Source organism: Hesperophylax consimilis, chromosome 13, assembly GCF_061612785.1.
Source record: "Hesperophylax consimilis isolate HC1 chromosome 13, BYU_Hcon_1.0, whole genome shotgun sequence".
NCBI lineage: Eukaryota > Metazoa > Arthropoda > Insecta > Trichoptera > Limnephilidae > Hesperophylax > Hesperophylax consimilis.
Genome location: NC_142848.1, coordinates 34,656,442 through 34,670,382, shown reverse-complemented (window position 1 = coordinate 34,670,382; position 13,941 = coordinate 34,656,442). Strand labels below are relative to the sequence as shown.

Sequence of the window (13,941 nt, the reverse complement as noted above, 5' to 3'; positions counted from 1 at the left end):
TATGAATTATATTTGACACATTATCCATCGGTTTCCGTAGTGTAGCGGTTATCACGTGTGCTTCACACGCACAAGGCCCCCGGTTCGATCCCGGGCGGAAACAGCTCATTTTTTTAATGAACGTAGGAGTATTTTAATTTTTGGCATGAAGATATTTCATTAAGAAATGAAAGAAACAAATTAAATCGAAAAAAAATTTTTTTTTCGGTTTAATTTGTAAAATAAATATTTTTTAGAAACGCCTAAAATACAAGAAACCCAAGGTGCACAACTCACGCCGCTAGGAGACGCTAGTGTAGCACGTTGCCATTATAATATATGGGAAATGTCAGAAGCTGGAGGTATTGTTTTCAAAATATCAGTTAGTATGAAATAAATAAAAAAGTTATTTGATTTGGTGATTTTTTATTTATTTTATTCTACACAAACAAAATTTCATGTAACAATTTTCCTTACAAGAAGTGCCTATTTAGAATAATAATAATCAATATACATAATATTCCAGTGATTAAAAATTAAAAACAAAACAATCGAGCTATTTTAACAGTTTCCAAAGATTATAACAATAATATATAGACACTAATTTATTATTATAAGCATTTTTATTAATATTCTTACATTGGTAGGTATTTAGACATAATAATATTATAATTAGTTTTACGATTAAGAAAAGCTTTCAGATTTGTTAGATGTTTTCAAATAAATACCTGCACGGAAAGAAAGATATATTCCTATGGTAAGCCGTATACATTTTGCATTTCATAATTTAAAATTTTTTTTTTCTCACATTAAAAAAAAAACATAGAAGTAAATAAGTTTGTTGTCAAATTCTGGTGGGTAAAATTTATTAAGATAGTGCTATTTAAAATCTTATTTACATTGTTTAAAAAACAATTCCGCTACATGTTAAAATTAATGCTTTTGTATTATTTATGTACAATAATCATATTACTTGGTTAGTGGATTAAAAAACAAATTGGCGCATTTCTTTTACTCAGTTTTTTTGGATTTTCTTTTTAAAAAATTAGCAAACTTGCGAAAGAAGAAATCACTGCAATAAAATAAACAAATAAATAATAATAATAAATTAACATCCCTTGCAAAGTAAAACATATATTTTTATGAATTTGAAAGCATTTTTTGTTTGTTTTTATAACTTGTTTATTGTTGTAGATATGTATTTATTATGTGGATTCTTTGGTAAAACTAAATAAAGATAACTTTAAAATATGTAGTGACAAGTCTTTATATTGATTTTTGCACACAAAACAATGAAAATTTACATTTTTTTACTTTGTAACAAAACTTTACAAAGCTGGCCGTTTCAACGCAATTTATCCCATGATTTTGTACATTTTGAAACAATGCATGAGTTTTGGTGAATCTTCATGGTTCAAATACGCGTAGTTGCGATGATTCACATGTGCGATGGCCACATAGAAAAAATATCCTTGCAAAATTTATCTTCTTTAAAATTAATAGAGAGTTTTGAATCAAAATCAATACGAAGACTGTCTTCAAAGTCTAAATAATATGTTTTTTTTAAATAATATTTTTGAAAGCGAGATAAATTGTAGCGATAGTTAAAATAAATAAATGAATTTATAAGAAATAATCTTACACTAAAGTAGGCTACGGTTTCATTTAGGACTTTTCTCAGCTGACCTGTTTGTAGTTCCATCAGCGGCCGTCTTGGGACTCTCCGTTGGCTTGTTCTGGGGCGACCCTACAACATTCAATAAGTTAACTATCACAATGATTTTATAATAAACAAACAGTTGCCATCACTAGTCACTCCTTGTTTTAGAAGTAAACAGTACATAATAACCATTATCTTCTTAAACGCCAGCATATCCTTAATAGGCCCTACACACCGTCCCGGCAGTCGGAAGCAATATCGGGGCTGTGGTGGAGAGCACTCTAGATCGCTTCCTCGATCACCGCGTGACATAAGATATGGATATAAGTTCTTCAGGTCTGCTAATTGCAGTCCTCTCATTACATTCATTTGGCTGAAATTACAGTGATTCATCTACCAGCGATTTGATCTACCGATTGATCTACAGCGATTCTTCACCCAAATCTTTCTTTTCCTTTTCTTAGCAAGAATGCGTCAGAGCCATTCCTATTTTCTGATGTTTGGAAAGGGAAAGTTTTGGCGCCATCTTGATCGACGAGCACTTTGCTGCACAATCAGTTTCACACTGCGGTAGGGGAGGGTGTGTAGAGAAGATGCCAATTTTACCCCCACAACGAGGTGTGTAAGGCCTTTTAGGATACGTTTAAAAATCATTTTTCTGAAAATATCTTTTTCGAGGAAACTATATTTAGTGGATTAAGTACTATTTTTTAAATATATGTACCAACACATTATCTGGAAAGATGATACAATTTACAAAAACATGATTTTGAAAAAAGTAAGTTATGACAAAAATAGAATCTGATGGATCATGGTGAAAATTTTACAAAGGCACTCCAAGAGTTAATTTCAATAACGATTTAGTGATATTTGGCCCAGAGTGTTATGCATAGAGTGGCATAGAGTGCTATGCACTTTGTGTCTCTGACATAGAGTTTACAAAGTTTAGATAGTTGATTGAACGCAATAAAATAATATGCAATTTAGATACATGGACATACGAGTATTATATGTCCATGTATCTATATATCTGATACTATCAACATTGTCGTAGAAAAGATAAACAATAATAATGTTATTATTTTAACATTAGACATTGGATTATGTGTGTGTATTTCCATTTGTATATTCGAGCCTTTTTTGGTCATTTACTTTTGCACGGCGTTCCTTTTGTTTATAGGATAACGGTTGTACTGTTGTTGAGGCACTTTTCATGTAATTCAGACATTTTCTATGAAAACGAAAACACATACTGAGGGGGTTCCATGATAACTCAACACAGTGACAATTCAACACATCTTTAACCTTTCCCTTACTGTGCTAAAAAAATCCACGCGTTCCGGTGCTGTGTAGTCAATACACATCTCAAAATAAGCGATTTAATATCGGAAAAATATGAATATTTATAGCTAATCGCTTATGTTGACTAAAGAATGAGTTAGCACAACACGGCATAACACCCCAAAAACAAATAACAAAAATACTTTTGGGCGTGAAAATCTTCAATCATATTTATTATATTTTATATCAAAAGTGATAATAATTGTAATTCAATTGCTGAAAACATGAAAAAACCATCGGCAGATGGTAAAAAAAACGTGCGAGGGGTCCACATCTAATGACGGTCCGCGACCAACTGGCTGGCGGCTAGCAGTGCTAGCACACACACAGCTATGCGGTCATAGGTATCGATGGTCTAAACAAAAATACAACTGCGGACATGTGGATTTCTCATGTCCCGCGTAGCGAACTAAAGCGGGATATCAATAGCATGTCATTTCCTCGCACACTCTTCGCGTAGCATTGTCACACGGTTGTTAATTATGTAAGGTGTATTGGTGTATTTGTTTCCGATTTTTAATTGAATTTGAAAACTATGTAAGTAAAATTTTAGTAAATTCAGTTCATAAATGTATAACGGAAGAATACCTAAAATCTGAACCCAGAATTTATTATATTTATAGAGTTATTAAAGTTATTAGAAGGAATGTGTATTAAATACACACCACAGATAAGGAAAGGTTAAAAAGATTGTCATTTTGAAGAGTAAGCGATGAAAAACTAACCTATAAACCTGAGCTAGTTTTTATTTATTTATTTATTTAATATCAACGGTATAAATATACCATAAACGGTATAAATATACCATTTTTACTATATTATCACTTTTCATGACTTTATATCAAGGGAGGCACGGTTAATTTGCACACATATGTATGCCCGTAGAGGCGAAGATGTTGATGCATATTTCTATTCCATTGTTCATCAACTATATCTTTAAGCTTCCGAGGTTTTGCAGTTGACTAGCGTATTAAAACGCTTCACAAAAAACTCAAATTTCAGTTGTACCAAAAGTAAAATAAGTCAAAGCTCCGAGAATCATTTTTACTCCCCCTAGATTTTTCATTTATGTACATGTAACATTTTTCACACATTCCTGTTTTTATAGCGTATTTTAGGCAATTTTTTGTATTTATTTGGCATTCACTAAGTAACAATTTCTAAACATTTTTTGTTTTTAATGAGTTTTATTATTCACAATGTACATTTGTTACGTATAAATTTTATTAATTAGCGGCCGGTTTCGACACATCCGTGTCATTAACTAGCTATTTTAAAACTCGCTAATTAATAAAATAATTAAAAATAAAAATGTCGCTAATTAATAAAATTTATACGTAACAAATGTACATTGTGAATAATAAAACTCATTAAAAACAAAAAATATTTTAGGCAAATTTATTTTTGAATTTTTACATTTTCAGTGCTTATAGGGGGTATTTCAACATCATCTCGATAAGTTGTCAATAACTTTCCATTATAGTAAATAAATAAATACTCACAAAAGGTGAAAAACTCAGCTAACTTTTACGATATACATACAGCCATTATTCATAAGTTCGAGGACCGAATAGTTAACTAGAAATTTATTTTAGGATATTACAGCATTATCGAATGATAATGAAATCGAAAAAATAGTATGATAGCTTATTGAGATGTTGGAAAAATTCCACCATAGTCCGATGTCTATAGATCATGCTTTTTTCCCATGCAACTTAATGAATATTGTAACGAAATTGAGGTAGATACCTATTTTCTGAGTAGATTTTCATTGATGTTTGGATGTATTTTTTTTATATAATAAAGGGGTTGCTTCGGCAGATTGGAGGGAAAAATGGTAGAAGGTTGGAGTTGGAAAATAGTCTGAAATTAATTGGAGGTTATGGATAGTATTGTTATTTAGAAAATGATGTGGTGACAGAAATGGATATATTTAATACGAGAGGAGGAGAAAATTTGTACATATAAATTTGACCATAAGTAAGCAACCCTGTAAAAGTTAAAAATAATTAGCAATAAGCATGTTGGGCAGCCAACCAGCGAAGAAAGCTTTGTTCAATCACTTTACCTTTATACTTCATGGGATGATATGATCTATATGTAATTTTAGACCTCCTCGGCTTCGCAGTAAAGCTATTTGAGGAAACTACAAAATAAAGTCAATTTCAAAATCCTTCGAAACAATAAGAAATCTGCTCCTTTTACACCTCAGAAACAATTATATTATTTTTTTTTTATTTTTGGAATAACTTGATGAGTAAAACCTCAAATTGTAATATTTAATTATTGAAGACAATATTAGCAACTCTCAATATGAAAATTTGAAATGGAAAAAGATCGGGTTCAATTCCTAAATGAGACCTAATCTGTTTTTTCCATTTCAAATTCGAGATTCGCTAATATTGTCTTCAATGATGAAAAATTATATTATTAGTAAATTATTTTTCTATTATCAATTCCAAATTCAGGCAACAGACATTATAAGTTAGTTAGAGTATTATTAGAGTCACCTGTTTTAGAAGTTTTCCCAGCTTTTGTAGGTTGATTGGGTGAATCTTTTTTATCTGTATCTGTTGGGTTCTGTTCTGGTGATGTTGGTCCCGGTAGATTTGTTGGAATATTGGACCGAGCTGACTTTTTCTCATCTTGTATAAAGACGTTGTTGATATCTTCATCCTTCGATGGAGTCGTTTGTATTTCTCCATTTAATAGAAGTTCTTCATTTTGTGAGACTGCTCCAACAGTTTGCAATTCCCCCTTATCTTGATTTTTCTCAGTGCTCTTTTGCGAATCTGTAAGGGACGTTTTTGATGATTCTTGTTTCTTTTGTGATGTTTCCGGTGACTTTTGCGATGCTTCTGGTAACTTTTTCAATTCTTCAGATGACTTTTGTGAAGTTTCTGCCGAATTTTGAGAAGCCTCTGGTGACTTTTGAGATGTCTCCGGTGATTTTTGAGATGTCTCCGGTGATTTTTGAGATGTTTCCGGTGATTTTTGAGATGCCTCCGCTGATTTTTTTGATGCCTCCGGTGACTTTTTTGAAGCTGGTGACTTTTGGGAATTTTCCAATGTCTTTGGAGGAGTTTCTGGCAACTTTTGCGGTGCTTCCGTATTTTTTTGTGAACTATCCGGCGCTTTTTGTGAAATTCCAGCATCCTCTAGTTCATCTTGTTGGTCTTCAGGTTCATCAATGTTCTTTTCCTCTTCATCATCATAATCCGTTGATGTGAACGACGTATCCAAATTGTTGGAGACGTTTTTAAACTGGAAAATACATAAAAAAAGAATCATATATAGATATTTCGAAAGCACCAATTTAGTAAAATGTGAAGTCAAGAGCTGTGGATAGGAAATACAGTTAGTATGTTTGTTTACTGAAATGGTAAAAAATATAAAACTTTTTTTTAATGAAGTTGACACAGGAGGCCTTAAGGAAAGTAATTTCCCTCGGGTGCTGGGGATGTAATTGTTGGGGATGCTGTGTGTAGGGTGAACCTAAAGTCTACTCACAGAATAGTCCGAGTCATCACTGTCAGTATCCGGAAGCAGATCTATCTTGGAAGCCAGTTCCTTTAGCGCGCTGTCGGCGTCAAACCTGTCATCGTCGGAATCATCGGGTGATAGCGCCCTCTTTTTGTGGGATGCCGCTTTTTTAATTACCTTAATTAAGAAATTACCGCAGTTAGTATTATTTTAGCACATTTTAGTCGTACATACTTATTTTCTTTTTAGAAATACGAGTTCCTAATAATAATTTAATTTTGGCTATTCTGGAAAACATTAAACGAGTACATTTGCAGAGATGTGCAAAATGGGTACCCAAAACCATTTGAAATGCAAAATGGAAATGGGTCAAAATTTTTCCATTTGAAAATGCAAAATGGTTTTTAGAAAAGCATTTCAAATGCAAAATGCAAAATACCTATTTTCAAAATGCATTGAAAATGCAAAATGGTTTCTCAGGTCAAACAATTAAAATAATTAGAACAGGTAACTAAAACTTATTTAGAACAGGTAACTAAAATTAAATACTTAGGTATTATTTTTGATAGCAATTTAAAGTGGAAAGAACATATAACCTCTACAGCAAACAAACTTAGAAAATTCATTTATTTTTTTAGACAAACTCGCAACTTTCTCAACCTAAGCCAGCTCAAAACAATCTACTATGCACTTTGTCAATCTTTAATAGAGTATGGTATCATAGCATGGGGAGGAGCAAACGCTGCCGCCATTGATCCAATATCTAAAGCTCAGAAACTTATAATAAAGATTATCCTCAAACTACCAATCACAAGCAGTTCGGATGAAATCTTTAGGAAAATCTGTGTTATGGACATTAGGCAACTTTATGCCAAAAACATACTAACATACCTCTTCAAACACAAAACTACTTTTGACAATATCCAAACTGCTCGTGATACTAGAACAAAAGGACATAATTTCTTACAAATCCCTTTCGCTAAAACAACTTTTGGCCAGAGAAACTTTAGATATTTTGCAACAAGGCTATATAATGCTCTCCCACTAGCCATTAGACTGAACGATTTCTTTCTGAAATATAAAACAGACATCAAATCTTGGATCATCAGCCAAGACAGATCCATGATAAATTTTTTTATAAAAATCCCTACATAGGTATGTACTCCAACTAGATGCTGATTAACAAATGTATCATTTATTATTATTATTTATTATTTTCTATCTTTTTCACAATGTCATTTAATGTAGTGAAATATTTAATGTATCAAAAAATATGTAAACATTTTTAATGTATCAAATACGTCTGTCTCGACACAGGTTTATCCTAGTGAGACAGACATCGAAAAAAAAACCTGTAAAAGAAACTTTATATTGATAATAAAAAAAAAAAAAAAAAATAAAAAAAAATTATAGATTTTTTAAACAATTTTGTCATTTAATAATGGAAATCAATGTAGAACAAACATATTACATGATGGTAAATCCTAAAACACCACGACTACAGATTATGAAACCACAAAAAATTTGCGCGGCACTAATGTTGCCAACGTAAAAACATAGAAACTGCTATCTAACATTTAATATTACAGCGTCATGGCCCCATGTTCAGTATTTGAATCAGTATTTTTTGTAATGGTATCACTCAATTGCCAGGGCTCCTACCAGGGAGCAACTTGACAAATGTAAATTATCTCTCATAGCGAGGTTGAGGACCGACTGATATTTGGGGCTTATGAAAAAAGATGAGTGGAAATAGTAGGAAGAATGTTGCAAAAAAGCATTTAAAATGGAAAATGCATTGAGAAAAGCATTTAAAATGCAAAATGCAAAATGGTTTTTAGAAAAGCATTTAAAATGCAAAATGGAAAATACCCATTTTGCATCTTGCATTTCCATTTGAAATGGATTTATTTGAAATAAAGCACATCTCTGTACATTTGGGATGCATTTGGGACTGCCAGGTGACATTGGCGGGAGATTTAAACTAAGAATTACACTTCTTCAAATCTACTTCCTTTTCTACCCACACCTGTCTCTATATACTTGACAATTTAGTTTTTAGTACATTAATTGTCCTGATGAAGAGAACATCGTTCTCGAAACATGTTGACTTTATATAAAAAATAAAGATTATCGTGGTAAAAACAAGTGTTTTAATTATTTTATTAAGAATTACACACAAAATTGGTAAGCAACGTCGATTTGACTGCAAAATGGTAATGTTTATCTCACTTTATAGGTTTTAAATAAAGCTAAGTAGGTACATAATATAAGTTTTGTTGTAAGGTAAAACTTTTTCATTATCGATTCATATTTTGTTTTTAAATTAGAAAATAATGTGCTAATAACATTTCATATTATAACAATCATTAATTTATTAATAATTGTATGCTCACAGATAATGTAAACCTAAACAACCACAACACAATATAATATGTGGGTATAATGTAAACAAATATAAAAGCAATAGAAATTAAATCTCATCATTACAGTGGTAGTTACAGCGTGTAATAAGGAAGTGCAAAAGTCAACATAATAATGTATTATTTCTTCTTTTTAGTTTTAGATAAATCAGCGTTCTACAATTGTCTAGATTGCACTCTTAAACACCACATATCCACATAGATATTTGTTTATAAATCATTTCTCTAATTATTAGCTATTCTGGGATACATACAGTAGACTATATACTATTTCTATAAATACATAACCACATTATCTGTTAAGATGATACAATTTACAAAACATAATTTTGTAAATAACCAACCAGCTCAACCGACTCAACCAGTATCTCCCAGGGGACTACTTGGGGTGACCTATGGTTGAGGCTTTGGTTATCCAATAAATGGTTCTCGGGCTAGTGGTACCCAAACCCGCCCCCCAAATTGAAAATTACTTAAAATTAAATATAATGAACAATAATTTGGTCCCAATGGTCGAGTGGTTAAAGACGTTGTCCCGGTAAGACAAGAGATCGATTCCCAGTTAAGAACTAAGTAAGCACTATGGGTCAAGTGCATATTTTTCACCTTATTTATTCACAACGGTGTTTAAAATTTATTCAGTACATTTACATCAATTTAAGGTTAAGTAATTAATTTGTCAAACTTTAAATATATTTACCATCAATGCTTCTCCCGAGTTCTTTCTAAGCATCTTTGGCTGTTTTCCATTTGAGTAACGGACAACTTTGTAGCATAACAGTCCCTTCATCTTCTCGTAGAACCATTCCATCCAAGCTGAGAAGCCCCCTTGTGCTTCTTCACTCCTGGCCACCCTGTTCTGATTCTTGACCCGAATGTTCCTTATGCCGTGATATTTGATAGCACGCAGAGAGCGGCGCCAATTCTGTATATATCTCACCTGGATACAAATAAAGCATCTTTATTATCTTCTGTCCGTACAGTGCACAGGAGGTCAATCTCTAATGGCTTGAGTCAAGAATAATAGTGACATCATTTGTGTATTCGATAGTATATCAACACAGGTTATTCGGTGAGAATATACATGTATTGCAGCACTAATCTTATTGACAACTTAAAAAATACAGGACGGCCGGCATAGTCCAGTGGTAACGCATTGGACTGCCATTCCGAAGGTCGCGGGTTCGAACCCGGCGTGCGCAAATAAATTTTATTTGATTGATTTGTGTTATTTCACAATTAATTAATTAAAATAATATATAGTATATTTGCGGCACGTTCCAGAGTGGAAGATACTACCAGTATCGCCCTGGTGTAAGACCACCATTCAGAATTGAAACGTTGCTCCAAATGGCTTTAGCCGTGTTTAGTGACTAGATCTGAATAGCCAGGTACTTCCCCACCTTCCTCTTTCCCTTCCCCACTTACCTTCAGCCTCACAACATCCCCCAATTGGGGATGCCATAGTCTCACTGGCTCCAGACGGGAGCAGTTGGGACTCTTGTGAGGTATTCACTATAAAAAAAAAAAAAAAAAAGGTTTATTCGAAATCATATTATTATGTAGATATTATTATCAGAAAATTACACTTTGGTGTCAATCTATCCAACTCTTAGCTTGGGTTCTCTTAGTCTTAGGACGGGTTGTTTCGGAGAATTTGAACAATTTATCAAATTTCAACGTTCTTTTCCGGGTTCTGTGAAAGTCCTATTCAAGTTCTGTTATTATATCATTATAGGTTAGTTGCTTGACAGAACTGAAATAAAAACAGAACTCTAAAAAATCTTTCACAGAACTTGAAAATGAACTTTGAAATTTGATGAATTGTTCAAATTCTCCGAAACAACCCGTCCTTAAACTTATTCTCATAAACTCATATCATCAAATCGACAATCAGCGCCATTTTGAACTTTTGGCAATTAAACAGTCCCGGTTAACAGTCATGCTATTTATGCTTACCAGGTGATCACAATTTGACTGGTATTTAAAAAAATGTTATTGATCATGGATTTGATGGTCATTCGCCCACAGGTTAAGTACATTATACAGGGTGCAGCAAAATAGACAGTGCAGTTTTTTCAGAGATGGAAGTGACGAAGTGCAGGCGAGAAAAGAATGGCCATTTTCAAGAAACGTACGGACGGCGAAGCCCCAGTGTTGTCCGGACCAAATCATGGGAATGATTGAAAACGGCACGACCCTCCCGACACAATGAGACCTCTCCCAGGTTCCTACCCCCATAACATGGGATGTACCAGCCCTTCAAAACTGCTCTGTCTGTTTTGCTGCAACCTGTATTATGATATTCTGAATTATTAAAAACATGTACTGGTGCTTTTTATTGACTACTCAAAAGCTTTTGACACTCTCAGCCATATACAATTAATTAAGGTTCTTGAAAACATTGGAATCCGGGGTAAACTCCTCTCATTTTTTAAAAACTACTTAACTAATAGAAAAATGAACGTAAAGATTTTAAATGATATGAGTAAAGGAAGACATATTAAATCAGGAGTACCGCAAGGATCAATTTTAGGTCCAAAATTGTACATTATATATGTTATTGTTATGTCAAAACTCTTTAAAAAGCCCTTTAGATTCATTTTTGCTGACGATACTGCACTTGTAGTATCCAATGAAAATCCTATCATAGCTATTCAACAATTGCAAAGTGACTTTAACGAGCTACTTAAATGGGCTCATGATGTTGGTTTAATTATTAATGTTAAAAAAACAAAATGTATGTATGTAAAATCACCAAGCCTGGGAATATGGAATATACCCAAAATAATTGCTCATAATTCTGAATGTATTCATAGAAAAATTGAAAATATTTGCCACTGTGAAACAATTGACTTTACTAACGAATATACTTATCTGGGACTAATAGTAGACAATAAATTTAAATGGGATAAACAAGTGGCTAAAATCTGTAACCAGCTCCGATCTTTTGCAAGTAATTTTTATAAACTGAAATTTGTTTTGCCTCATTGTACTCTTAAAATAATTTATTTTTCTATGGTCGAATCCATACTCAGATATGGCATACGAACTTGGGGGCACTCAAGCAATATTTATATTAAATATATACAAAACTTACAAATTGCTATAATAAAAAAAATTGTACCACCAAATATTTACAGACAAAGAAGTAATCTAAAACTACTGTATGGTTCTGAGGGCCTACTTCCAATAAAGGGTCTTCTTTGGTACATTATTATAATGGATAGTGAGGGAGATAGCAAATATAAAAAGCAACCGGTGCATAATCACACAACAAGATTCACTGAAAATAAGAGCCTCATTATTCCAAGAGTAACAAATAAGTATGGAAGCCGAACGCTTAAATATTTAATACCAGAGATTTTCAATAAATTTAATAATTCTTTTAAACCTCAGAATAATAAGAGACCCTGCCCCAAAAACACTAAGGACGGGTTGTTTCGGAGAATTTGAACAATTCATCAAATTTCAACGTTCATTTTCGGGTTCTGTGAAAGTCCTATTCAAGTTCTGTTATTATATCATTGTAGGCTAGTTGCTTGACAAAACTGAAATAAAAACAGAACTTGAAAAAATCTTTCACAGAACTTGAAAATGAATGTTGAAATTTGATGAATTGTTCAAATTCTCCGAAACAACCGGTCCTAAGCGTTGGCTAATAAGCGACGAATCAATGTATCTCTGAACTTTATTATTGATGTATTCCTGAACATCTCAACGTACCTGCCTAAATAATTTGTATATAGGTAGGTACTTTGAGATATATTATTTTGTGATATTGTTTATTGTATAATTTTGTGTCATACATGTATTAAAAATTAAAAATGTTTATATATATTATTTGTAGAACCTACAGACAAGCCGTCATGTGTGACAGCTTTGTGGGACTGCATAAAACTTGTATCTTTAAAAATTTATAATAAATAAAAAAAAAAAATTAAAAAATTTAAAAAAAAATTAACGATTCCTGGAGTGCACCAATCATAGACATATGAATATTAGTAGACCTGCCCTAAGTGATTAAAAGCGTATTATCCCCACTCCCCATACCGGTTCCATTGGAGCCGGCTGTGCTCGCGTATGGCCTCAAGTGAAATTTGAAAACGTGACGTCATCATTCTTGTGCGAACTATGGTCGAGGCATCATCGGTTCATTTTACGAAATAACACGGCAAAATGTTGACTTGTACTATGAAAACTTGTAAAAATAGATGTGAAAAAGAGAATAAACCCAATTGTCGTATTACATTCCATATATAAGCATTATTTTACTTTATTTTAAGCATATTCACATCGTATAATATGAATCAGTTGTTACTATCACATCGAGAAACGTCTGGACGCGAAACACAAAGCTGATTGGTTGCTGGGAAGTAAATTAGGAACATTTATAAAAGTGTCTTAACTAAATACTTAAACGAAATATTCGACTCTGAAAATGAACCGAATTTTTTTGCCGAATTTGGACTTCGCAAATTTGTTCATAACGTGGCGAGTAATTTGCGCTCCCATGTAAAAATGTCTATTCATTCCAAAGCAGATTTTACTTTTAAGAAGTAAATGGTGATATTATAATGCGAGATGCCTATTTACTGTCAGATTGATTTATTGACGAATCATAGTCAGCTTCACTCCCTTCGTTCTTCAACAGTTGATTTTACCCCTCGCCATTATCTTCTCGTCTATTAATTCCTATGTCTGTGGCACCAATAGATTATATTACTTAAGGATAATATTCATACATCTCTTACCATATCTATTGGCTTGATGGGTCCTCTTCCCACTAACAAGGCAGTAATTGAGATTATCTCCCGAAACACTCTTATAATCAGGAGAGTTGGCAGGAAAAATACCCATGGCAAGGGTCGAGTCAACTCTGACATCACCAATGTTTTGTCATCCTTCCCTGAAAAAAATATATAAGAAAAGGCGTACATTGTTAATGTTTTCACAAAAAAGTGTAGTAGTTTTTGGTTGTCAAAATTAATCACAGAAAAATGTAAAACAACATCAGACATAGACATACAAATTGATAGACTTATAACTTAAAAT

General features: G+C 32.7%; 1 protein-coding gene and 1 non-coding gene across 5 annotated transcripts in view; one reads left to right on the top strand and one right to left on the bottom strand.

The window, feature by feature from the left end:
- The first annotated feature begins 30 nt into the window (after nucleotides 1-30).
- On the top strand, nucleotides 31-103 carry TRNAV-CAC (transfer RNA valine (anticodon CAC)). Its single transcript has one exon. It is a non-coding gene; the product is annotated as a tRNA-Val (tRNA).
- A 431-nt stretch (nucleotides 104-534) lies between these two features.
- Nucleotides 535-13,941, bottom strand: part of LOC149418886 (uncharacterized) — a 33,350-nt gene continuing 19,943 nt past the window's right edge. For 3 of the 4 annotated variants that reach the window (XM_089638699.1, XM_089638701.1, XM_089638702.1), the window contains 7 exons: nucleotides 13,641-13,795; nucleotides 9,587-9,826; nucleotides 6,491-6,640; nucleotides 5,491-6,244; nucleotides 5,049-5,126; nucleotides 1,666-1,726; nucleotides 535-1,051 (listed from right to left, as the gene is read on the bottom strand). In XM_089638699.1, the coding sequence (XP_089494825.1) occupies nucleotides 991-1,051; nucleotides 1,666-1,726; nucleotides 5,049-5,126; nucleotides 5,491-6,244; nucleotides 6,491-6,640; nucleotides 9,587-9,826; nucleotides 13,641-13,795 (1,499 nt within the window). In that variant the 3' untranslated portion in view covers nucleotides 535-990. Of the gene's footprint in view, nucleotides 1,052-1,621; nucleotides 1,727-5,048; nucleotides 5,127-5,490; nucleotides 6,245-6,490; nucleotides 6,641-9,586; nucleotides 9,827-13,640; nucleotides 13,796-13,941 lie in introns of all 4 variants that reach the window. The other variant, XM_089638700.1, reaches the window with a different exon arrangement.